At 45.7% G+C, this 27,538-nt stretch overlaps 1 protein-coding gene across 1 annotated transcript in view; it reads left to right on the top strand.

Moving 5' to 3' along the window:
- The window catches only part of L (zinc finger protein Lobe), a 111,188-nt gene that overhangs the window by 4,612 nt on the left and 79,038 nt on the right, over nucleotides 1–27,538 (top strand). Inside the window, exons 2-3 of the mRNA XM_076788443.1 lie at nucleotides 10,528–10,608; nucleotides 10,848–10,910. Coding sequence (XP_076644558.1) covers nucleotides 10,528–10,608; nucleotides 10,848–10,910 — 144 coding nt within the window. The remainder of the gene's footprint in view (nucleotides 1–10,527; nucleotides 10,609–10,847; nucleotides 10,911–27,538) is intronic.

Genomic DNA, 27,538 nt, shown 5'->3' with positions numbered 1-27,538 from the left:
GTTAATTAGAAGATTATTATTATGCATTCACGCGACACGCGCAAATTACAATCACGATCCTGAAGCATAATGCGCAGTGATTCTAGCCATTGCGGCCGGCTTTACGTTCATACGATCAGAGGCTCTCGAATATTCCAATATAATATCGAATATATTAACATCGAATATTAATACGGAATCCGAAGGTGATCGTTAAAAAATTCGCATTCGATTATTTTCCCGTAACGCCGGTATACAGTCGTTGCACCGGGTGTGCCGATACGTTATTCACAATTTTTTCGATCCGATACAAAATTTTCTCCCACGTATCCAGTCAATTATTTCATCCTATATATATCTTCATTCGTGAACTGCTCTTCCGTTAAAATTATGGTCGGATCGATCCTCTTACCTTGCAGATTACATTTGTTCTAAACGTTTCAATTAATAGGTAACAATTTAACACTTTGAGTCCCAGCCAACAGCCTAATAAATTCCATAAAATCAAAGTAATTTATTCTGGCATGTTGCAGAGCCTAATTAAATTCCAGCTCCCATTTCTGGGAAACGTGGCGCTCAGTGTGAATTTCATCTGTCCCGTTTGTTCGCAAGATAAAATATTTTATACAAACTTGTTCGATCAAAATGAATATCTAACTGTATTATTTGGTTTGTTGTATTTTAACAGCTTGCTAAGCGGTTAGGTTGCAATTCGCGCAAAACTGAACGGTGAAACGGCGCGGTTTCCATTCGAAAGGGAATATAACAGGGTAGCAAAGTCGATCGAGCAAAATGGAATATTTCTTGGGGTAAATATCGCGCGGCAGTCGCGTCGGCTCTAAATTCGCATAATCGAACGGTCGTTTCGGCGGGGGTCGGGATGCGATTATTTGGTGGACGAGTGACGAGCAGAAGTAGCCCGAAAGCCGGCAGCGCAAACAGATGGGCCCCTCCATTAACGCAATTACGAACGGTTCCGATGTACCTACGGATCGTCCACGTTATGACGGGGCATTGGAATCCATTAATACAGCTTCGGTTGCGCCCAGGTTCATTATCGTGCATTAATTAGCGACACCGTATATCACCTACGCTCTCGCAATGCTATCGGGCCGGGCTTGCTATTTCGTGGCTAACCGCGTGTACGTGATGCTCTGAACGCGGGCGGTGCGCCGTCTCTGATGTTGTTGCTGTTGCTGTTGCATCGATGCATTTGTGTGGTGGTGATGCTGGGTGTCCGTTGATCCGATCGAACGACAGCGAATTGCTTTCGCCGGAAACGCGCGATTTCTGCGCTCCGTTCCTACGACAACGAAATTACGCGTGCATGGGGCCTCTGTGCGGGTCGCGTTGCCTCGGTGGATCGAACCGCGATCGGTCAAACGATTCAACGCGCCCGAACGAAATATCGGCCGCGGGGAGTGCAGATGCTGCCAGCTAAGAGAATTTCTCAGAAAAATTACCTCGACCCAGAAACCACCGGCAGAACCGCCGGGAAACTGTAAAGGTTACTCGGCTAGAACGGCAATACCGTTCTCCAGATGCCTGTCTGTCGCGGTCCGTCTGTTTCTACTTACGGCGCGGGGTTGCTCGCTGCGACTCCCTCCTTCGTGATAAACCACCGACGATCCTCCAACGTTGCTATTAACGTGGGTCCACCATCTTCGGAAAATGGAAAGACTAATTCCGCGTTATATTATCAATTAACACTATTCCTACCGGGACCGGTCAAATGACCGTTTTTAAAATTTCGATTAGAATTTCTTATATACAACGTAATTGAATCGCCTTTAAACTTCACGACTTTTCCTGAAATATGCGTATAATACATTTTTCAATATTCACTTCTCTTTTTATTGTTTATTTTCTGAGAAAAATTTGTAGTCTGTCTTACCTACCGCGACCGGTCATTTGACCGGTAGAACGATTTATATCTTTTTGTAATAGTATTCTTTCAAAGACTCAATTCCAAAAATATAAAGTCGTTACATACGAAAGGTAAGGCAGTTGTGGTATGATTTTAGCCGAAATGTGCCATCCAGGGACTGCTTTACGGCACTTCAAAGTGTTTACAGTTCTCGCTCGCCTATCGGCCTCGCGGTGTTTATTTGCCTGATTGGTATCCGAAGCGGTCCAGAACCTCGGATTTTCTTACACCGTCTTATCTACTATGACTGTAAAATAAATAAAATCATAGCCGAAGGAGATGCCTAGACGTCTTCTCACGAATTCAAATCAGTAAAGTCTTGTGAGCTGAACAGAGAGCATCAAAACGTGAAAGTTACAAGGAGCATATTCGGCAGTCTTTTACTATTTTGTATTTTTATTCTATTATTATTCTACTTTTATTTTATATTGTCTTACGTGTTATAAGTGTCATTTTCAAAAAAGTGAACAAACCAACAATACTTCGTAGTAAGTTTCACATTTTATCTTTTGTTCATTTTTTTATCCATCTTGATTTACATTTTTATATTTTAATTTTTATTTCATCCCTTGAATATTCATTCCCAAAATGTCAAGACTTTCGAAATTTTTGATATTGAAAATGACAATACGGAAAATTATGATCTATTTGAGAACGACTCGAACACCGATGAGGACGAAGAGAATGTTTCGAACGTACGTAGAGGACGAAAGAGAAGGAGATTTTTAGTTACTTCCGATAGTGAGAATGAGGAAGAGGTAATCGAAACTGCTGTAGACAGAACTGTTTGGCAAGAAGTAAAAGAAGGGTCTAATCCTGGAAGAGCACCTATTCATAATATTTTTAGGGGAACATCAGGCCCAACAGGGTATAGTAAACGAAATATTATGCGGTGAAAACGAATAAAATATACATTATATACTCCGAAATAAAACAAACTATATTTTTATACTGTCAAATTGGCTATTATCTTCATTCTATATTAAAAATATAAGTTGTGCTAAAGACCGGTCATTTGACCGGTCGCGGTAGGAATAGGTATACATGAAGTGTCGGTAGGAATAGTGTTAATAGGTTCAGTTAATTTTCAGCCTCAAAATGGCCGCGAAAAGAACACTGTTGCATAATTTGCATTTATAATATACTCATATCTTTGCTGTTTTCAATGATACATTAAATGTCCTCAGGTACAAATTTTTTTTTAAGATATCAGAGTCACATTACTTTTAAAAAATGGAACCACCCCTTTAAACACTCAGGACGATAGTTAATTCCGTTAGGAGTTCAATGACTATACTTACTCGAGATCATTCGTGGTCGCGGATATAGGAAACGTATAAGATTTTAAATCGTCATAGAAACTAGGCAAGCGTCTGGATAAAGCGACGGCGGAACTATAAAAATTAAGAGAAACGCGTGGTCGCGCGACGGCGTTGAGAAGTTGAATGGAAGATGCAGGTTTGTGCATGAGCACGGTGCCATGAATCGGCTCTGGGCGAATGAATGGGGTTGGCGGCGATATGTCGACGTTAACGCGTCATTGCGAGGACAACGGTGAGAGGCAGATGAGCCAGCCGGTGCTGTCTCCGGAGCACGTTCTCTCGGTATAGCACTGTTGCAAAAGGAACGCCTAAGAAATGTACAAGCGGCGAGATAAAGTGGGCGGCGTTCGGGACGTTTGAGACTGTTTTAAAAGTGCCCGGCATGCGGAAGGCTGCGTAGCTACCCCCCCAGGAAGGAGAGGAGAGGAGAGGATTGGAGAGAAGGTTGTCTCTTTCTCGGCGAGACATTCCCGGGATGCGGTATTCCTTTGAGGCGAGGCCACGCGTCGACGTTCGCCCCGGCTCGACGTCCCTTTTGCGGCGAATTGTGCGTCTCGCCTGCCACGAGAATCGCAATCGTTGCCTACCTTTTGTACTAGTCGTCGCGTGCACCAGTTGCGTCCGCTTGACCCTCCTCCTCCTCTTTATTCTCCTTCTCCTCCCAGACCCTCTTTCACTTTGTTACGAGCCTCGCATTGCGATAAAAAGGTCAGAGACGCGTTGCTGCTCTTACGCCGCAGGGTGCGGTCAATTTTAGGAAATTGGATTTCGCTAGGACACGATTTATTGGAACGCTAACGTCCCTGTGAAACCCTCTGATTCACACCTGCGGGATATAGAGCCAGTCGGTATCGACGAGAGCTTCGAGTCGAAGATGGTTAAAGTGTTGGACTACAAGGATTTTTGATGGACGGGGTTGCTGGTGCTTCTAAGAAAATCCAAAACTTGCAAATCCGAAAATTGCAAGGTGCACAAGTGAAATGAAAACGTCTCTCCTCTGTTGTGAGAACGTAAAATCTGGAGTCTAGCGATGAAGGGACCTAGTCGAGTTGATGGTAACAGTTTTTTTAATCCAAGAAGAATGGTCTCTGCACCTAGAACAGCACCATCATCTGCTACTCTCCAGCCCCGAATGGAAACCTAGTAAAGTTCTTCGTCCAGGAAGAGGGTCTCCGGTGGAAGAGAATAATCTTTCAGCAAGGTAGTTGCGTGGTCGAGGTTCGTACGTTCGAATTGAAAGGCAACAATAATTCCTCCCCTTTGACTCGGTGTCGGTGGTCCTTGGATGATCCCCGGCGGTCGGTGGACCGATCGATAAAAGAAATACTCGTGCGCCGGGAACGGTGGCACCAAAGTTATCCGCAATATCCCGGGTGTGCTCCAGGTACCGTGTCGGAGCCAGAGGGTATTCGTCGGCGGATGCTCCGGGTCCCGCGGGAGTCTGAGCCCGCGTCAGTGCTGGCCGGGCCGCGGGGGTGCGGGGGAGACGGGTTCCCTCGGGAATCAGCTCGACTTCCCTTGTAGCAGCCACCCAGCAGCAGCAGTAGCAGCAGCGGTGTAGCAACGGTAGAAGCAACCGCCGCCTAGCATGGAGCAGTCATCCACCGCAGCAGAGCAGATCAGAGCGGAGCGGAGCGGAGCAGAGCAGAGCGGAGCAGATCAGAGCAGAGCAGAGCAGAGGAGAGCAACCATTGGGAAGGGCTGGCCGCTCTCTCGCACGCCCTGGCTCTCTCACAGGCTGTCTGGCTGCCTGTCACGAGTCCAAGACGTACGGCGGCGGCTGCAACCGGGGAGCAGAGATAGCAGTCGGTCCGGATAACCCGCAGGGCGCTCCTTTATTCACGGCGTATCGATTAATGACTCGAAACCCTGCCAGCCAGGCTTCCTAGCCGCTCCTACAGCCTCCAGCCTCTCCGGGATCGACGTCTCCGGGACTCCCGCGACCTGCTGCCGATCCCCCCGAGATATCGTTAGCGAGATTATCGTAACCGGTAATCGGGAGCAGTCGCTGTTTTACCCCTCTTACCTTCCAGGCATCGTAACGAGTTGACCCCGCGCCGGACCACCGACGCTTATTCCCCGCGTCAACCTGCCCGAGGTTACACAACTGCCCATCGACTTCGTAACTTTGTACTTTCATTCGGTTTCATGCTTATTACGACACTCTTAACGTCAATTTACACTATACGGGACGAACCGGCACTGCACGACAGTTTATGCTTTATGTCTACACTGCTCCGGCGACACACCGTCAGTTGACGTCAAATCGACAGGGATCGGACAGCGACGAGGAACTAGCTCTTTATTCTCTTTAAATATACTGTCACTGTATTTAGGATGGTGGCTTGTTGCATACAAAGGTTCGCATAATTTCACATGTTCACGGTTCCTTCCGTTGCCGGTACGTGCCGGTCCATGCAGGTCCGTGCAGTGTAAGTGTGAACGGTTCCATTTAGACCGCATGTTTCAATGTTTTGTCGTGCGGGTGACGGTTCGTTCCGTTGACGGTTATGTCTTTAGCACCGCTTGTCGGAATGCCATTCGTCAGGACGAGGGTCTACTGCCCATATACAGGGTGCAATTGTCAGGTTTGTTTAAGGGGAGGTTCTGTTGGATCGACCAGTCTTTCTAGGATCAATGGAGTATCTGTTCATAAAGTATATCAGATCGTTGCATATGAAATATCCGATTCATAACAGAGTCTACTAGAAGAAGAAGACGAAAGTTTTAGCTTCGAGTCTACCTAGTCTGTGTAGACCTGCAAGTATACAGTTCCAACGATTCTTTTTAGAGTTTCTATGGCGAACAGAGAGCACCGTACGACGAGACTCCGCGTTCGAATAGGCTAATCTATTAATTAGTCTTCGCCGAGTTGACATCACCGAACACAGAGGAAGAGGAAGCTCTGTCTCGAAACACTTTTCCGTGAGAGATCCAGCACGGTCTATGCTGGCGGAGGGTTTAGCCTCAATATGCAGTTATCGTCCCGCCGCATATAGATTGGCTTATAATAATACGTCTCTTCCGTATTAACCGGAAAACTGTTCCACCCGCGTGGATTTCAAAGAGTCTCTGAAAGAACTACCACCGCTCGCAATATTCAGAATATTCATCTCTTATCCGTTGAATCTACTCCACATTAACCATTTAAATCTAGTTAGCAAGTCGGATGTTCCTTTGCAGAGAACATGACGAGATTGCTAGCGATTGTGATACCGAAAAGATAGTTACAGCTTGTGAACGTGTTAAACAGAGTAATTAATTCCGTACATAATAACTAGACGAAAGGGTTCGTCGATCCAAGAAGAACCTGTAAACCTCTACCGGTGAAAAAGCGGAAAGAAAACTGGCTCGCTCGAATTTTTGCGGGCTCGTAACCGGAAGAAGACATTTCCCGGCGAGTTGTTGGTCCGAGAGGAAGGTCTCTCGCCGGCCCTTTACAGTCCACGTACGTCACGGCGCTGTTACGAATGTATCTGTAAGCGTTATCGAAAGTACAACGTACGGGGTTAAGCCGCAATATGCAGTTATCCTCGGGACGAGGGTGCACGTGGGTCATAATAATACATCCGTTTAACGTTGCCCGGGACCGTAAGGGGGGGGGGGGGGGTGAGAGGGCCCCGAGATTGCCCGAGCTGTATTTTCGAGAGCTTACATCGCCGTCTTTGTCCTGGTCGTCGAGCCGAGAGCTGGTATGGCGCGCGGTGCGCCGCCGAGACCAGACAGGAGACCGTATTACGTGCCTTCTTACGCTCATATCGTACATAAACACAGGTGCACGGCCGCATAAAGCTACACAAGCGGACCAGGCCCGCCCGAGATGATAGCCAATCCCCTTACCTTTACGATTATTGTCCGACCGGGCTATTCCGCGGCCTCACCGCCGAATTGTTTACAGTATTTACGATAGATCGAGTCCCGGGGTGCCGCGAGAGGCATACGAACCAGCCACTCGGTATTCCACGAGGTTACGCGCTAACCCCATGACCGGGGAGATTGGATTTTGCATCTAGATCCGCCGTGGATCTTCGTTTTCGCGCCAGCGAAACTGCTGCGCCACGGAAATCGCGAAAGAACACCGAGGTGGCTTTCGCCGTAGGATAATACCTTCTGCGATCATTTATTCAGCGCGTGGATTTCATGGATGCAGGTCCAAAGCGTTCCGGGAACGAAACTAGATCCATCACCGATTCGTTAGATGGCAAGGATCAAAGATTTCGTAACGAGTGTCCACCCTCTGCTAACGTTAGGCAGAGTCTATCCGGTAGCTTCAGGGAAAATTGGGATTATCCGCTTCTCGTCCGTTTCGAAAATTCTGAAAAAAATCTAGCGTTTTATAGATATACTGATGTACGTTGGAGAATTTTTTCAGATTTTGCGGTCGAAAATCCTGGTCGCTATAGGGAAAAGTGTGCGAAGGAGATTCGAAGCTTTCGGAGTTCTTGACTACCTAGGTTGAGGTACCTTTTGCTCGAAGATATCCAGTTCCCTGTCGTTCCAAAAATTCTCCGAAAATTCTAACGTTTCACAGGTACTTCGACGCGGGTCTGGGAATTTTTTCCGATTTTTTGGTCGAGAACCCAGCTCGCAATCTAGTTCTCGAGCATCTCGAATAGATACTGTCCGAAGAGAATCGTAGTTGAATGTGGTTTTGCAGAGTAGTATTGTATCGAGAATTGTGCATCGCAGTATCGAGTTCGAGTCTTGTAGTATTGTGCGTCGGATGGACAAAGTAGGTGCGAGACATTCGAGATTCTTAGGGGTGGAATCGGCGGCAATTAGCGGGACAAGTGGAACCGACGGAAAACTCCTCTCGCCCGGGCGCCCCGGGGTTCTCGATGATGGATGAACCATTAACCGTTGATATCGTCGGCGGGACACGCGCGCACCAGCTCGACAGAAGCCTTGACAGCTGACAGGGCGGAGGGTGCGAAGGTTCAATCGAAGGGTGGTTGCCACCGGTGCCTTGGCTGATGTCTTCTGGAATATTTAAGACCGGCTTCCATTCCCTTGCTCTCCGATGCGCCCGTTGTTTCTCGTCACCGGGGCTAATGCTCCTTCCGTCTATGGGAGGACGTTCAGCTGGCTCTCTCCCCGAGGCTTTCCAATAAAGTCGATGGTCGCTGGAATTTTCTCCGGGAGCCTCATCAAACTTTCGCGATTACCATCCCTATGAAACGCGCGGTGCTGTTTCGTGTCTCATCTCTGCCGACCTCTTCGTTCCGTCCCAGCTTTACTGACCAACCCCTAATTCTTCTTCCGAGCAGCGTTGCTTTCAGGGTGGAGGACTGTCCACCGTAAAGAAGAACGAAGTAATATTCTTATCTTTGTGAGTGGAATTTATAGAAATTCGGAATGTAAGGGAAAACCTTCTTCTTAGGTTAGGTCTAGGTTTCGTTCATCCTAGGGAAATGATAATGTTTAGGTCTGGGTTAGGCAATCGTTCATCGGTAGACTGCGTATCTTTATGCAAAAATTTTCGTCACAAATTGTAAGTCACAGAAGCCAGATATAAATCTCTGCTTTTTGACAATATTATAAAGCTGATAATAATACATTGACAACCTTAATGTGTTTTATTCGACTGTTTGGAATTGCACCACTTTTCCCGTAAGTGCATAAAATCTGCAGTCTATTCGACTATTTTTGTAAACATACATAAAACGGATGTTGCAGATGGATGTTTCTGACTGACATCAAATTAAAAATTGGTTTTAAAAATTGCCAAAGGGGATGAAGGATTTCCGAGAGTATACAGTTATAATTCATCAAATCCACTATTAAGTTTTCGCCTTCTATTTGGCTTAGAGATTAATTCTGTTGCACGGATCAGCGAAGAGAGCGTTCCGGGACAATGTATCCTTCGACAAAAGTTTTCGAATGTCTGGTTAAAGGGGTCGATCGTAATGCATATCGAGTGTGTGGCTGCGGAGCCGGTCCTTCGTCGGGCCGCGGCCGTTCGTTGTTGTATATCATCAAACGCGAAACGACGAGCCGTGTTTTCGGAATGAAATATACTCGCGGAGCGCAGTGACGTGGCTACCGTATACCAGAGCCATCCGTTTGTCACGCGGGACCACAAAATTAAACTTAAAAAATTACACCCCTGTCCACGTGGCCAACAGGTCGTTTGTTATTTTCCATTCACCCGCCTCCGCCGCTCCCCTTTCTCTCTCCTCTGATTCTCTTTCTCTCTGTCTCTTCCCGAATCGTTCTCTCTCTCTCTCTCTCTCTCTCTCGCTGTTCGACCACCCCCGCAGTCGAGCAACTTGCCACTCCGGCCGATTGCCAGCATTTCCGAAGGTGTCGAATGCGGATTTTTTTGTAAAACTCGACTGGCCTCAGCTTTTACCTAAACGAGATCGTTCGTCAACCCCGCCGACTGATTAACCCATTCGCGGGCTGACCGCTTCTCGCTTTTTTTTGTTTTTTTTTTCAACGATATACCGTTCGACCGGTTTATGATGTTACACCGTGCGCACACGGCGATTCTTTGTAAACGACACCGGTCCGGGGACTTTACGAATCAATTAATCAAAGACAAGAATGTGCATATTCTGTTGTATCGATGCACCGTTCACGGATTCTCCGTTGAGTTTCATCTTTCGGGATGGCTGATCATTACGGACCGGTTCTACTTAGCGCGACTCGAGTGCCGGGCACGCGTGACAATGTAACAAGTCGACTCTGAAAGTTGATTCCATGCATCAGGTGGTAACATTTACTGTATTTACTTTAGATTTTCATTGGCGTATTTTTGATGGAAAATGAATGAAATGTCTCCAAACGGACGTAAAAATAAGACATACAATTTTTACTTCGTCGATAAAAATACATGTCGCTTAGACACGAATAAATATGGACAAATTTTTGTTAAAAGACGTTGAGGTTCCGGAATGCATAATGCATTGACCGTCGATCAGAATGGTTGTCGAGTATTAATTGCGTGAAGAGAAGAAACACGGGATAAAATTGGGGAGATCGGTTAAAGAAATGGAATTAATGGGATTACATCGGAGAGTCGTAGGCGGCTCTTGTCGATACTTTTTCCGTAGATTCCCGTTGGCCGGTCTCACGTCACTGCCCTAAGAGCTTATTATTAATCGTCTGGTCTGCGTTACTCGAAATCCATATTCATGTTAGTCGCGGCTCGCGGTGTCGGTGTCGGTGTCGGTGCCGTGCGGTGCTGTGAGGTGGTTGTTTTTGCCTGTTTTTCCGGAGCGCAAATACAGATTTCATTCTTGGCCGGTGATATGCAAATGAGACGGAATTAATGGTCGGTTGTCTCTCTCTCCGCAGGAGACGAGGAGTGGGAGGACGGGAACGAGCAGAATGTCCTGGAGGTAACCGAGCAGGATAATGGGACAACGGGAATTAAGCGTGAGTGTTACTAAATACTTTCCACCGTTATCAAATGTTTGCGTAAATCTGCTCTCTCTCTCTCTTTCTCTTTCCCTGAGAGCAGCGAGCCCCCCACGATTGTTTTTCTTTTTCCTTCTCTTCTGCTTCTCTTTCATTCTCTTCTATTTTTCCTCGTTTTCTCTTTCCTCCGGTGTGTCGCGCATTTCTCTCCCCTGGAAAGTTGGCCGGTCTCGATGCGAATAATTTTTCCGTTACAGAGGACGACGAGGACGAGGAGGAGGAGGAGGAGCTGCAGCGGGCGTTCAGTCGTCATTCCGAGGGTGAGTCGAACGATTAAAAACTAATTAGCTGACCCCCGTGTCTTGGCTTTTCCACGCCGACGAATTACCCGCTTTATCCTGTGTTCCCCGACCGAGCATATCCATTTTAAACTTGTGTCGCTGGAAAACGCATAAAATCCGCAATCTACACACACACACATGAATTTTTAGCAATTCCTTCAATGCAAACGCGGTAATGTACAAATTCTTTCTGCCCGTTTTTCGTTCCAAGAGATCTAGAAAAAGGAAAATCTTGCCCTACGACGAACGTTTTCAACTGTTATGAGCTGCATTATAGATTGCACAATATTTCTGTTGCACGAGGGACTTGTCCGCACGTCAAAGTCAATTCCAAAGGATTCCCAGTCTTAACACTAGATCTACCGGACCAGTCAAAATGACTCATGGACGATTTCTTCTTTCACGATTACTGAAACTATCAAAACGTTTTCACGAGAAATTTTTTAACATATCTCTCGTTTGGAGTACATGTTACCATAAAAATCGTATGAAACCTGAGCAAATTCAATCTTACTGTTATCATAAAGGGATAAGTCTGTCACGTTTAGGGCTCGGTAGTTCTAGTGTTAAGTGATAGCATAAACGCGGACAGAGCGTCTAATTCATCTTATCCGGCGAACAAGCTCAAACACCGTCGATCGATAGAAACTGTATCGAATCGCGGGCATTATGTAGCTTCGTAAAGAAAAAGAAAAACAGATAAAAAAAAAGAGGAAGGAAAGAACGGTAAAAAAAATGGAAGGAGAGAAAAGGATCCCCAATGGTTACGTGCGCAGCATGCACTCCCCGGCGAGCCAGTTAAAAGACCAACAACACGCACCGGTTACATTCAGCCCCGTTCAGAGATCTATGCTCGTGGATCTCCTTCGCGCTGCTCTCGAATACTCGGCACAATGAAGTATTGCTGCCAGGCAACCGTCGTTATGCACGCAACAATGGGCCAAGAATCGCAGGGAGGGCATACATAGAGAGGGAGTGAGAGAGAGAGAGAGAGAGAGGGACAGAGAGGGAGGCGCGCGTGCAGTCGGCGCATTCTGGTGCATTACTTTTATCAGTTCTCGCGGGACGTTGCCTTGCACTATCCGCGACGCAACAATGCGTTCAGACGCGTCGTCATTGTTCGTAGCCGCTCAAGAAGCAACCAGACCCACCTTAGACTCTATGAATATGGGATTCCTTCGTCCCGGCGGATCCTTCGGTGTTGCGTGAGTTCTCGTGGATCCTTTCCCACCTACACCCACAACCCACACACACACACACACACACAGCCAGCAACCAGAGAAAACCGCCCCACCGATGACTCCGCTCGTTTTCCGAGCGATGACTGGATTTTCGAGCGCAGTCTCGCTCGCTCGCTCGCTCGAGAAAGAGAGAGAGAGAGAGAGAGAGAGAGAGAGAGAGAGAGAGAGAGAGAGAGAGAATGGATTCCTTCCTCGAACGATCCTCCACGGATCGTCCCTCGATGTGTGTCAAATCCGAGACAATGCTAAATCTGAATTTTCGTCCCCTTTGTGCTCTTTCCTGCTCTCCCCCCTCTGTCGCTCTTTCTCCGATGTTGTTGTTGTTGGTCGTGGCCACAGCTCGAGATTCCATTTGGAAACGGATGGAAATGAATCGGGCGACGTTATCCAATAGTTACAAGACCTCCCATTTAGAAAGTGCATTAAGAATTTATTTTTCGGGCTGTTCTTTAACCCCTTAACGCACAATTTTTTTTTAAAAAACCGGCCAACAAAAATCAATTTTTTATATACTGCGTTTGTGTTCCATGGAAAAAGGCTATATTTTATTCTTGAATAAATAAGTGTTATAGCTTACAATCCCATGTAAATGATAAATATCAATAAAACGATTTTTTTTATTTGCTTTCACATTGTTATTTTCAACTCTCGATTATATTCGAGTGTGAAAAATTATAGCAGCATAAAATACAACGCCGCTCGAATTATCTCGAGTGTGCACAGTTTGGCCTGTTTAGCGCGCTCGAATTAACTCGAGCGTACAAGTTAAGGGGTTAAAGCGTTGCAATTTTTTTACTGTATGAACAGAGCGTTTTTCCCCCTGTTCCCCCTGCTTTGTGACTTCTTTGCAAATTTTGATTGCTTTAAGAATAGAGTATTTTTGAGCAGATCCCTTTGCACTTGTGCTTTTCAATAAATTAACCCGCATGTTTGATCCATTTTCGCGTTTCTCTGATTTATTTTACCGTGGTACAATTTAGTCCGATTCGTGGGCAAGGATTGAATATGGTTTCGCGTTTTTTTTTGTTGCGACAAAAACCTCGTGTCACCGTAATTAGAAATTGGAACAGAGGATGATGGCAGTGATTACGGAAAAATTGCCCCGCCTAAGGGTACCGTTACCCATCCTGTGGCCGCGTGAAATTTCACGGGGTGGTTATTTCCGGTTGGAGGGACATCGTGCATAGCGTATGGGGTGGAGAAGAAGTGGCAGGCCGCGGCAATTCCTTTCAGAATGGTAATAGGGGCTCAGGTGGCAAAGGTGATCCAACCCTGCTTATTATGTCGATATATTGCGAGTAAAGTACACGCGGTGAACAATAGTGTCTTAACGATACGGGGGCGGATAGTTTTCCCGGTCGTGTGTCATAAAATATCCGTTACGCTCTCCCTCTATGTTTCTCGTCATCTTTCTTCGTTCTTAAACAATTTTCCCGAAACGAAAATTGATTTGTCTTTCAAACGAAATATATTAAAAACTTTCAGCTCACTCAGGCTTTCTTACAATGATAATCACTGGGTCGTACATGTTTTCCGTGTTAATGCGTCAATTATGTCTTAGTCAATAGACTGTGTGCGGGTCTTTGTGCAAAATATGAATTTATCTGTCTCAATTGCAAGAAATATCAGCGAAATAGAAAATACATTCTGTCTCTTGTAACTTCGATGGATTGGAAGGAATGTGTAGACGCTTTTAAATTCTTTGTTTTAATTTTTCCATAAATTTTCTGTGTACTAAATTATTTCACAATTTTTTCATAAATGTATTAATCAATTCACCATTATGTGCAATGACCCGCTGATTACCAGACAGTTCAAATGTAATCCGCAAAATCAAATGCACCATTGACATTTTTTTCCCAGCTTGTTCGCCGATTGTCACAACACATTTCCGTTCTCATAGACTACTTTCGACTTGCAAAACTTTGCCCCACGGATCAAAAGTATTCCTTACAGTAGAAACACCGTGGGAAAAAGATTCACGTATCATTGGTAACAGTATTCAGGGTTCGAAGGCCAGCGTAACCTTCGTAAAGGACGTTTTTCGGTGCCCGGGAGAACGGGAACGCGGGGGCCCGTAAAAATTGTAGGGAGCAATGAATCGGATATTAGCCGAAAAATTGTCGACTCGCGGTGCGCCCGCGTGCGAACGCGCAATGAATCTCAATTAAGCGAATTACATCGATCCCCGCCACCCGAAATAAACGACCGGAGTGCGGATATTTTCCGCAGACGTTTATGCATTCTGCAGGACAACACCCTTCCGGAAATCCCGAAAGAAAATTCGCAAATATTCTTCTCGCTCCTCCCACGAAGTGGACCCGAAACCTAAATGCTCGAAAAAGCCAAAGTATGCCAAAGTATCCTGGCAGAGAAGAATATTGCGCTATAATTTTTATTATTCAGATCCATTCCTTTTTTAACACAACTATAGCGAGGACAGCCTGTGAGGACATTAGGAGGTTTTCACATTAAATCTACCGACACTTCTACGAGAAATAAATACTGAAAAACACATTGTATACATACTTTAAGAAAAGTCGTAAAGATAAATAGCGATGTGATAATGTTGCATGTACGAAATTGTACGCACAAGGTTGAAAAGATCAATTTGATCGGCCGTGGTAGGTTTAGTGTTAACAATATTGTTACCCTATTGTCAACCTAGTAAAGGAAACTATTTCTGACTCTTGCGATCAGAAAATGTTTATTTTGCGCAAAAACTAGTAATCTGGTAACAACAATTGCAATATTTCTCAGCTGTTCAAGGTAGGTTAGCCGAGTTACATATGAGAATATAATTGCATTATAACACGATGATGCAGCGAGTTCTAGAATAAAAAGCAGAGACCACTTCGTCCCGCGAACGATTTGAAATTAGAAATTATCGCGTGTTTCTTGTTTGGTCGCCGGGAACAAATTCCCGTGGAATTAAGTGCACTGTCAAATGTTCGTCAACGATACCGAAAGTTGAATAGATTTTTCCGCATCGACAACACCGCCAATAAACGCGTGCTGGTCATATAAAATCGAAAACTACAAATAAATACGCAATTTCAAGCGTCGGGCTGCGAACGCGTTGCAACGCCGCGCCCCGTGTAATTACGTTGCGCATCGTTTTCGAGTGGGCTATGCCGGTCGGATAACTCGGTAGCAACTAGCAACTTTTCTCGGGAGCGGAGAGGCGACTTGACCCGATTCCGCTGAATGATTGTTTTCATTTATCATCGGTCGGCGGGTTAGGTTGCGCCTCGAATTTCTTTATTTCCTCCGGATTGTTAGCTAACTAGCAGGACCGATTCGAAAGATTCCTTTTTCGAGTCTGAGGCGGGCTGAAGCGGGTTAGAGCTTGGTGAGGAGAGGAGAGGAGACGAGAGAGCTCTTTCGATCCTCTCCTCCCCGAGGAGGAAGCGGGATCCGACTTTTATCCGCTCCACCCTGCACTGGCCGATTATTATTTCAGGTTACCTTTCGCCAAGTGTACTTGCGCGCGCTTTATACTCGAAGGTAAAACCGGCTTGGAGGAGCTCGGAACGAGGTTGTATCCCCGAGGAGGCCACCGACTCCCGCGGGAGATGCCTCGATGCCTCTCTCTCTCTCTCCCCCCCCCTCCCTTCCCCTTCTCTCTCTCTCTCATTCTTCTCTCCTTGTCTCGTTTCCCCGACTTCTCTTTCTCTCTCTTTACCTGCTCGCCTGAAAACATCGAGGCTCCTTCGTTTCTTTAATACATGCCCGCCTCCGCGAACGCTGCTCATTACCTCGGAATAAAATGACGGAACGTTAGCGGCTCAGGATTTCCCAGGGACATTTGTTCACCCTTTCACAACCTGACGACGTTTCCACGAGTGTCTGGGAACAGGTCGAATTCGACGTCGAATTATTTCCTCGGTTGGCCTCTCGCTCCGTATGGAACCAAGCATTTCGCGATTCCGAAATCCTGAAATACACGAAAATAGAGAATGTAATTGTAGTATCTTTGTTTGAGGCTCCCTTTCGCGGTAGTCTTAACTAATATCGGTACGGTGCGGTGCGGTTTATACCAGGCTGCATTTAGATTCAAATTCGGAGTCCTGGGCCAACGTAGATAAGCTGGACTCTTTTTTAGTTTTCCTGAGATGTGCTTTTCTTTTCTCTCTCGTTTAATCAGACCGTTCTGCTTGGAATATAATACTCCTCTTGGTCGATAAGACTTTTTTATATCGCAGCGAAAACGCGATTTTCTGGAACTGCGAACCTACCTTCTCCGTTCCTGGTTTTAACACAGCTCGCGAATTATTGCACTGGTAATTAACTATTTTAGGTATGTGTGAACTGAGGAAAGCAGCTTTTCCTTTTTGTGTTTTCTACAACACTTTGCACTTTCTGCGAAGAAAACATACGTTCTGTCCTTTCTTCCGGAATACGGAATACATATGTCAACAACACGGGTCTTGCCAGCGTTGTGTATCGTCCACGAAACACACCTGATCCGTGTTATGTTTACACTCCTCGGCGTCCGAGACCTCTCGAGCTTCGCGGCACCTCACAGGGTATATCCCGCGGTAGTGGGGATAACTCCGCGACGTTTATCATCGAGGCCTTGGCGACATATGTAGATAAATCACTGTATTCATATTTATTCTTCTATCGCGACAATAGACAACAGATAGGATTGACGCTACAATTGTGGCGCTATACCCAATGATAATTAACACGTTGACTGGCATGTCACCCATATGTGGGTGACGGAATTATTTGTCCAGGTTTTAAAATGAATTTTTACGTTAATATATTCATCGTGCCTAATTTGATTAGGATCTGTCAAATTCAAGAAAGTTGGAGGACTACTCAATATCATACATTTAATTTTTTTAAATTTTTATTTCATTAAATAACTTACTTTGATTTTATGGAATATTTGAGGTTTCTAGTTTGGCAGTCAAAGTGTTAAACTGCTAGAGTCTACCTCGAAATCCTCGAATATCTCGAACTCGATCAAAGATCACGTCGCTCCCAGTTCTTCTTTTAATTAACAGATAAGGTGATCCCAACACGTGTCAGCTCGTGTAGCGAAGAATCTAAGAAGCTGCAGAACTATATCCGCGTATCGGTGTTGTTTAGCAGCCACGGTACGCGCGATTTCCCCCGAGCAGCTCTCGCATAATCTCCCCAGCATCCCGCAGTCGTCTCTTTCGATCGGCATCGGGTCGAAAGACCTCGCAGCCTCCCCCTGAGAGCCGAGATCCCGCATTTTCTTAATGCCAGAGATTTCGATCCGTCAGGAGATCGGCTCGACAACTTTTCGGCTCCTCAAACTTCTCCGGTCATCCGAATCCCCTTCCAGCAGCCTTCTCAGACATCATTCCCCTTGTCGCGCAACTCCTCTCTACGTTTACGATCAGACGGTAGATCTTTACGCATTTATGGCATGTGCAAATTTGTGAAATGCAAGAAAGCACTTGTACTATAAAGATACAACATTGTTAGCTTGGTCTGCAAATATCAATTTCTATCAATTCAATTTTTCGGAAACAGAACTATGAAAATGGGAAGTTCCATAATTTCATCTCCGCAACTCGATATAATTTTTTGAAACAAGAGAAATAATGTTTTCTTCCCATTTTTCGGAGGGTTCGAGAAGCCCCTGATTAACAGCCTCAAGGGACGTTTTCCGTGGCGAAGGGTTAAAAGAACTCGCGAATACTTTTACAGCGGGGGTAAGAATGATCCAGCAGCCGCCGAACCGCAAAGAAATGACAATGGTGGTCGCTTTGGCTTGGTATATCGCGCAATTTCCAGGGGAGTCTGCCGGTTGTCTGGGACTGTGAAACGTTCGCCAGGAACCGGAGCAAACCGTCCGGGGTCTGGCTGAGAATCGAGCTGACAATCGCTCGCTGCGTCTGTCCCCGAGACAAAGAGGACAATTAGATTGTTCGAGGACGCGCGACACGATCGCACCAGCCAGCAGCCATCCAGCACCCAGTAGCAGCAACGGCAGTGGCAGTAGGTAGCAGCAGCAGCAGCAGTTACAGCTTTTCTTCGATACACGGATATCGTTTCCAAGCAACAGTTTCCCCATTCACCTGGCTCTGAACGAGACACATCAGAAACCTGGTGGCAACCCCCTAACCCTCCTGCTCGCTCCTCATCGTCCTCTTCATCGTTCTCGTCCGCGTCCCCGCGGTTGCTTTTGTTGCCTGATAGCGCACGCGGGCGCCCCGCTAATTCCTAATTGGCTGTGCTCGCTCTGACGGAAAAGGGGACACACACAGCGGTGTTGCTCGAATAATCAGGACCCAGCGGGGTTGCACTCTCACTCGCCGACTCGGCGACAACAACTCTTCCCGCTGGAAAAACTCAGCAAAGCGCAGAAGCCAACCCCCCTCCCTCCTCTTGGATTCTTCCGTCTCTAGACAAGGTGCGAGGCGTTAACCGTATACTGTTCGACAGAACGCAGTCGATACTCCCAGGACAATCATCGGGCGAGGACGATGATGCGTCTGCAGGATCGCAGACAGGACCACCTCGTCCATGGAAACGTTCCTGCCTCTTCCATGGAAAATGTAATTCGTTAACACTCCTTTCCCCATACCGTCGAGCAAGACTCGAGTCTTTCAGGCAGTGGACGTTAAATATGTCTGATTGTGGGCGTTATTCGTCTCTGCCCAACTGGAATATGGTCCCTATCATCAATAGATCGTGGAGATTTTTATGCAAAATAAAAATTGTCTGCACTAGTTGCAAGACACTGGAGCCACATAGATTTCTTTTCTTTTTTACTGTTCTGTATTTAATGCACAAAATCATGATCATCGATATTTATCCGCTAGTGACAGTATGGGAATACATGATTTTTCTTTCTAGACCTGGTAACCGGTTCGGCTGTGAAACAAATCGTAGAGCAATAACGGGAGCTTTCTACGACAATGGCGAGCCTAGCCCGATAAACATGGAACAAAGGAAAAGAATGACACGAGAAGTCGAAGTTGACACGTCGCCCGGTCATTGTTACCGAGCATTACCATTAGACATCATTTATATAAGTGTATCGTGTTCAAACTTCTGTGCTCCGGGACGTTGTCGCTTGAAAGTTCGCTTGCGAAGACGACGAAACTTTCCGAACGACCTAACAAAAATGTCTATAGGAGTCGTAAGGCGCAACGTCTGCTATCCGTTCCGAATTGCATGGTTTCATTGCAGTTTTAGCGGATGCAGGGGGCGGGGGGCGTAGGGTTAACAGGTTGCGAGCTCGTTTCGCTTCGAATCTTCCGATCAGTAGTATCGACCGTGTATGGTCAGCCGTGAGGCTGCGAGGCTCGGAGATTCGCTATTAACACTTTAACCACCGGAAGCCTATCAATCGACTGTATCTGTTACGACACCACTAAAAATTACTGTGTTATAATTCAAAACAATTCCTGCGTTACTAGACGTCGTCGTATTTAAGAAATTACTGGACTCTCCAGCGTGGTGCCAGCAAATCGATTTCGTGTGGGCAAAATAAAATGGATCATATACAGGGTGAGTCACCTAACGTTTGCACCTCAAATATCTTTGTTGTTTCTAAAGATACGTGAAATATGGTAAGGACAAAGCTGAATGGTACAATGGGGCTGACACGATGCCATCAAAAAATGTTGTTTTTATGTCATTTTTTTAGAGATATCAAGGTCACCTTGACTTTTTCTAAATGGAACCACCCTGTTTTAAACACCTACAATGATAGTCCCTTTCATTAGGAATTCAGTGACTATATTATTCCAAGGTCAGTCAAGGTCAAGGACAGAAAAAACGTATAAAACTAAAATATGGAAGCAGAATACCTGTATTTTATAAATGTTCGAAACAATGGCCGTCTACGTTGACACATTGATGTAAACGAGCTCTGAAGGAATGTTGAACTCAGAAATCTTCAACTGTTGTTGGAGCATCCATGTACACGGTCTCTTTTAGCAGACCCCATAAAAAGAAATCCAGTGGATTTAAATCAGGCGAACGTGTGCTGGCCATGAAACAGTTCCGCCTCGTCCAATCCATCGGTTTGGAAATCGAGAATCCAACGTTTCTTTTGCTACTCGTGCATAATGAGCAGGACAACCGTCATGTTGGTACCACATATCATAGCGATTTTGTAAAGGGACATCTTCTAACAAAATTGACAGATCTTCTTGCAAAAATTGAGCGTATTTCTGTTCCGTCATCATTCCGTTAACGAAATATGGTCCAATTACTTTGTCGTTCAAAATACCACACCACACGTTTACGCTCCATTGTCTTTCTCTGTCTGTGACCTTGAATGACCTTGGAATAATTATTGTCACTGAATTCCTAATGAAAGGGACTATCATTGTAGGTGTTTAAAATAGGGTGGTTCCATTTAAAAAAAGTCAAGGCGACCTTGATATCTCTAAAAAAATGACATAAAAACAAAATTTTTTGATGGCATCGTGTCAGCCCCATTGTACCATTCAACTTTGTCCTTACCATATTTTACGTATCTTTAGAAACAACAAAGATATTTGGGGTGCAAACGTTAGGTGACTCACCCTGTATATGTAACGATAATATTCTAGATCAGATGAAATCTCTGAATTCTGAGTTATTCAGGCTGAGTTGTTGTATGATCGAGGTTTTTCTAGCTGTTGAAGGGTCTATTAGAAAATCGTCAGTCATGGTCCATAGACTAACGAAAATTAGGGAATGATCGCCGGTGGATGCGTTAAAAACGGTAACACGAAATTTGGGCAAAAAGCGAGAAGGAGGAGAGCCTGAAATACTACGAGCGAGAAAGATAGAGGGAAAAAGAGAGTGAAAAAGGGAAAGAGAGAATGGGGAGAAGGTGGTTTTCCCGTGGGAAGGTAGAAAGTCCTGTAGCTGGTAGAACCGCGACGTAGGATCCAAGAGGAGAAGAGGACGCGGAGGTGAAGAGGGCGCCGAGGGATGAGGAGGATGGGGACGAGGAGGGACGGGGGTCGCGCGAGGGGAGTTGGGCGAGGGTATATTATGGGGAATGCCAGGGGAATCCCGAGGGACCGCGAGACCAGCCCAGTGCGCATGCGTCGAGCTGATTAGTTCTCCCTCTTCCCTTCTCCTCTCCCTTCTTCCCTCCTCTCTGCTCTCTCGCGTTCCCGAGTGCTGGCAGCGCCAGAGGAGAGCACGGACTCCCGTGGGATCTGGCCCCGCTGCCTCTTCGCACTTTCCACCCTCTCTCTCTCTCCCTCTCTCTTTCTCTCTCTCTCTCTCTCTCTCTCTCTCTCTCTCTCTCTCTCTTCTCTCGATCTTCTCTTCCTCTCTTTGGCTTTCTTTCGCCCTCTCCGTTCTTCCCGCAGCTGTGTGCTTTGCCGTCTTTCCGTTTCTCTCGATTTCGTTTCGCTTGGGCACTCCTCTATCCCTCATTCGATTTTTCTCCTTCGCAGCCTCCTCGTGGCCGCGGTTTCCCTCTTTACACGTTCCCACGTATCCCTGCGCGATCAAACCGCTAATGAAGGCTCCAGAACCTTTGCTTGACCTTCCGGGCCCTTCTTATTCGTTTCGTTGGCGATGGCCGACAGCAGTTTTTGTTGCTGGTTGCAATTGTTTGGCGTTGGCGGAATTCTTTCAATATCTTATGAAGGAGACACGGAGTCGCGTTCGATAAAACATTTTCGTAATGAAGATGGGCAACCAAAGACACGGTTACAGCGAAAGTGTTAGTAGATTCTTTCTTTGAAGTAATTTGAAATCTTTGTCACCAGTCCAGGATTGTGCAGCGCAATTTTTACAGGAACACTGTACGGATAAGGGAACGGTGAAGATGTTAGGCGAAAAATTGTGATCGTGGTATAGCATCGAGATTATCGACACGGCGCCGTCACACGGCGACGGCTCTATCGATACTTTGGGAAAGAGGGAGGCGTTAATACGATGCACCCTTCCCGCCCCCGTCCATTATCTATCAGCGTCGCGCCCCCGCGAGAGAACATTTCGAGGCACGAATCGCGGTTGTTCTCGAATGGCTCTTGATCAAGAGCAAGGAAAACGGCTTTAGGTACAATGGCACTTTCTCGGTGCGACTGTACTCGCCGATATAAGGCTGTCCCAGGTGACGAGCTGCCTCGGGCCGTGCCACGGCACTACGTATCCCTTGGGACCGACTATAGGTCTCTCTCTCTCTCTCTCTCTCTCTCTCTCTCTCTCTCTCTGTCTTTCTACCTTACCCTCTTTCTAGCCAGGTCCTCTTTCTTGCACACACGCTATCTCTCTCTCCCCCGATCCTCTCATTCCCAGCAGTTGCGCGAGGGATCTCTGTGGGCGAGCATGGACGAACCAGCACACTCGCGCGTCGATACGAGAAGAGAGGAGATTCACCTGTGCTGCTTCAGAACGCTTCGAATCGCTGCCAGCCGTGCGCGCGTTGCTGAAAGAAATTGGAATCTTCTTTAATGACGGAGTAATTTTTTTCACCCCGCGAATCCGCGTTACACCGACAGGGAATATTCTATGCGGGAACTTTCCAGGCTAGCTGGAACAAGCTTTACACGGGACGCCTCGGTGAAGATAAAAAAAAAATTGTAAAAAGACACCGTCAACAGATGACTCGCTCTCTCGCTCGCTCGCTCGCTCGCTCGAGATACCTTTGTGCCAACACGATCGTAATTGTTAACTAGAAAGTACGACTGTTTTCTGAGGAACCGATGCCTTTGCACCGTGAGCTAGGCCATTCCTAATTCGACTCTCGCGATCCATTGTCGGGCAATATGAATCTTGTTTTGTCAGAAATTGTCACAGACGGTGGCTCCCTTATCGTATAATTACTTACAAAAATTAGAAAAATTCTTCTGTTTCAACAAATTGAATAAAATCAGTGATACTTGTATAAAGTTCAATCCTTTTACATACAAAAGACACAGAGCATGTACCAAGCCAAGGATCAGCTCCTGAGCCTGACAGCTCCTGATCACAACTTCTTTTAAGAAGAGCATATCTAATCCTTGTACAATATCTCTCCGCAATGACTTTTTGAAATTACTCCCACGATTTCAGCAATATTAAACTAAAGTCTCTCTCTGACAATTCTAGCCTCACGAAAAATAAGTAATAAGTTATAAATGATAGATCGACCGTTCCCCGAGTACGAAATCGCATCGGTTAACGACACAACAAAACGCCGTCCCTATAAATCGTTTAGACGAAGCTATCCTCGAGCGTCTGATCACAGTTTTCGCATTCTACTGCTTGTCTCGCCACGAGCGCACGTTCGTTTGGTTTAACGCGTAGGCGGCGGGAGCGTTCCACGGGTAGAACGAGCCCTGGAGGCGGCTTCTGTACTCGTAAAAATTTCACCAAGGTAGAACACCGTTCGCCTGGTGTACGATCGCAACACGACGATATCGAGGGCGACGCGACGCGAGGCGACGAGTCTCGCGACGTCGCACGCGCGCAACAACGTTGAACCGCATCAGCGCGTTATGCGCGGCGCGATACGCAAACGGGACCCGATATCTGTGATCCAGTAGACAGCTGGAATTGTGCCTGGGAGATTACACAGACGTAGAATTGCGACCGTAAATTGGCACGCGAACGTCTGCACGGACGGTAGAATCACCTGGAATTACCATAGCGTAATTAACGCGGAAACGCGAAATTGTATTTATAAACTCGCGTAGAAGCTAGGCTCCTCAAGTTCTTCGGGCTCTCGGCGCGTCGCGATACGAAACGAATTTTCGATGATACGCGTCGAAAATTCATTTCACAGATATCGCGATGAGTTCGCGTTCGTCGAGGCGTTTCGTTTCTCCTCCTAGCGAAATCCTACACCGGAATTACGTGGCAGACGACAAACCAGTGTGGCATGTCAGAACTGAACTAAGCAGAATGTTGATTGGACCTGGGAGTTGATCATTGTTGGTGTAATTAGGTTATTGCACGTGAAATGTCGGATTTTGAACAGTAACGGTAATCAAACAATCTGCTTCTAAATAATCTTACGGATCGAAGTAAGCATCATTGTAATCGACAACCGTTTATATGTATATATATATTTGGCTTAATAATACTCTGGCTGGTGTCGCGAGGAATTCAACGACCTGCTACACTACAACCTTAAACCTGGAAATAACGTTAAACTAATTTTGGCTAGAAAAACGTGCGTCGCGTGGACGGCAAGTGTCGCGAAAAAATGAATTTTTCCGCAGTAGAATGGAACGTTTGCGTTCAGCCTAACGTTCATGGACCGTAAGCGTGCGCGCATGGTTTGGTATGGCAGCGTAGAGGAGAGTCCAGGTAAAGTGTTCGAGGGTTTCCTCGACTGTGGATCGACGGCGAAATGAAAAAAGTTACAAGTTAGGGGCGGCCTGGTCCTTGGTAAGGTGGTGCGTTATCGGGTTCTCCGCGGAAGGGTGTAATTACGAGCGCGGAATCAGGAGCGTGGCGCGGCAGCTCGCCGCTCTGACGATGAAGAAAATAATTACGTCGAGCCACGGAGATTAAAAAACCATGCAATTTTTGCGCCAAGCATTTTTCCGCGAGCGAGCGAGCGAGCCAGCGAGCGGGTGCCCGGCGCGAAAACCCGGGGCCGCGCGAGAGAGCGAGTGTGTATACACATCGGAGCGGAACAGCTTGGCTTGATTTACAATGCGCGCCGTGTGTATACGTTCGCTCGCGCTCTGGATGTTTGCGCTGCCACGCACGCATATTTTACACGCGAACACGCGTATTTACGCGAGACCGTTCGCGCGCGTTTATTGCGAACCCGAATGCCAGATGTTTATGAACAATACAGGGAACACTTTATCCGCGGGGTGTCTGCTGAATCGTGATTACGAAATGGAAACAATTAGGAGCGGAACAAAACAAAAAAAAATTTTTTTCTTTGATTCCCTGTACGCGCTGGATCACCACCACACTAACACCGATACCTCGCCTATGCTGCAGATCCCGCGAAAAAAATATTGTTATACGCGTGAAAAGAGCGAAACACGTACTAAGAAAATTCAGTAAGGCGGGAATTCTTTTAGTTAGTGTGAAAACAGACTTCGCGCGTATCAACACTAAACCTACGGCCGGTCAAATTGACCTTTTCAAACTTATGCGTACAATTTCGTACATACAACATTATCACATCGCTATTTATCTTTACGAATTTTCTTAAAGTATGTGTACAATGTATTTTTCAGTATTTATTTCTCGTTTTATTTTTTTTTCCTAAGAAATGTATGTATCTTGTCCTATCTACCGCGGCCGGTCAATTCAAATAATATGGTATTTACTCTTCTAAACCTGAACAATCAGTATAAAAGAAAGGTTATTCTCAATGTGATATGGCCAACTGAAAATAAATGAGCCGCCTTATTGAATGAGACACTATCAAGTTACGCACGTGCCTGGTTGATAATACTGATTCATGGCAAAGGTGGACGACATAGTACAATGTTATAAATCGAGGAGAGAGCATCGCAGTATTTTCTGAATAATTGAAATTATATGAAAATAAGTTTGTATCGTCATTTTATGGAAGTTGTTCATCTAGTAATTCATTCAGCAACAAATTGACTATTATCTACGTTTAATGTATTAACAATAACTTTTTTTGAGGACTGGTTATTTTGACCACGCTCGGTAGGAACAGGTATACAAGAAGTATCGGTAGATTTAGTGTTAAGTGTCAATCTGGAAACGTAACATCTTTAGAGGAGATACTTTATTAATTTCGGGTATGAACATTTTTCGATAAATGGGTTCTTCGTTCATGGACTGAAAGCATTAGGTTGTTGCATATGAAATGGCCGATGTCAGCATGCGATTTTGATCAAGAGCTACTATTACAGGATACGAGTTTATCACGCGATCGTAATGCAAAATTTGTCTGTGTAAATTGTACAAAACAGAATAGTAAAATAGAAATTTCATTCTCTCTTTAATTATCTTAATCTACCGAAGCTAATGCAATTGACACTTTTAAATTCGTTGAACCTGTGCATTACTTTAACTTGCACTTGCTCATCTTTGTTATAAATACATAACATCCGTATTCCGATTTTTACTTTCACTTCTTACAGTGTTTACTCGATATATGTCCAAAAACACGGGTCTAGAGACGGACATATATCGGCCAGGAGATACTAATTCTTGATCCACGCGATCCTACTCTCGAGCTTCTTGGCCTCTCACGGGGTATACCTCTCAGGGTATGCCTCTCCCGCAGCAGTGGGGATAGTTCTGGAACTTTTATCGGCTAGGCATTTGGGACATATATAGAGTAAACACTGTATTTATATATCTACTTTTACTTTTTAACACTAAACCTACCGAGCCTTAAAAGTATCTAATACATGTTGTCTGATAAAAATGACGAGATTGAATTTATTTGGATTTTGTGCGGTTCGTATTATAATACATGCTCTCCCAAGTATATTTATTTAATCATTTGCCACGAAAGCATTTTTACAATTTGAGTAATTGTAATAAAGCTGATTTCAATGTCGATCGAGGCGTTTGTCGAGAATTCTTTTTGGTAATCGTACAGAAACCGCTCTACAGAATTGTACCGCGATTTTGAATTTAGACGATCTTTAAATATGTCGTCGGGGGCATGATCCTGAACAAGTTTTTCCTATATGTGTATCGTTGCTCGGTCTTAGCTTCCGAGACATTCGTGAAAAACATCGAGCAGCGATGTATATATCCCCGGTCGAATATTTCAGCGCGAGTCGAAGTTCGTTAGAGCGCAGACGAAGAAATTGTATTCTGTCGGTGGATGATGTTCCGGAATACGGTATTAAGCTCGTATCGAAATGTGACGGAGCCGGGACAGAGTGTCTGGGGACCGGAGGGCCGGCAGCGCGCAAGCCAACTTAACTTTCGTGCGAACATATAGGTATCAGGCGCCGCGCTAACTTTATGCTAATCTTTCTCTCGTTGGGCTGTGACGCCATTCCGTGGGACGAAGCTCTGGCCTCTCGTCTTTACCCCCCTCGTCGCATCCCGGAAACCCTTTCTTCCGTTTCTTCTTCTCTTTCTTCTCCTTCTTCTTCTTATTCTTCTTCTTCTTCTTCTTCATCTTCTTCATCTTCTTCTTCTTCTTCGAGCGACGTTTTGCATATGCTGCGCTCGGAAGCGCGATCGAGAACACTGAAACGATATTTTTGGGAACTTCCTGACGCTCCCTGGAATTCAGAATCGACAATTAATTCTTTACGCAGCTTTTAATTTAACTAATAGCAGGGGTAAAAATGGTCTAGTTTGGGACAGGCTGCTAGACCGGTCTCAATTTGTTCAAGTTAGAATTAATAGCTGTTCTACTTCTGCTGCTTCGATTCGTGGTGGAAAGGTAAACTATTTCATTTTTGGAATTTCTTCTTTAACCCCTTGCATTACGATTTACTTTGCGGTTTCAGTGATTAGAACTTT

The sequence above is a fragment of the Halictus rubicundus genome, chromosome 1, assembly GCF_050948215.1.
Source record: "Halictus rubicundus isolate RS-2024b chromosome 1, iyHalRubi1_principal, whole genome shotgun sequence".
Classification (NCBI taxonomy): Eukaryota; Metazoa; Arthropoda; class Insecta; order Hymenoptera; family Halictidae; genus Halictus; species Halictus rubicundus.
The sequence above is the reverse complement of the archived record's forward strand: the minus strand, read 5'-3'. Positions and strand labels throughout refer to the sequence as shown.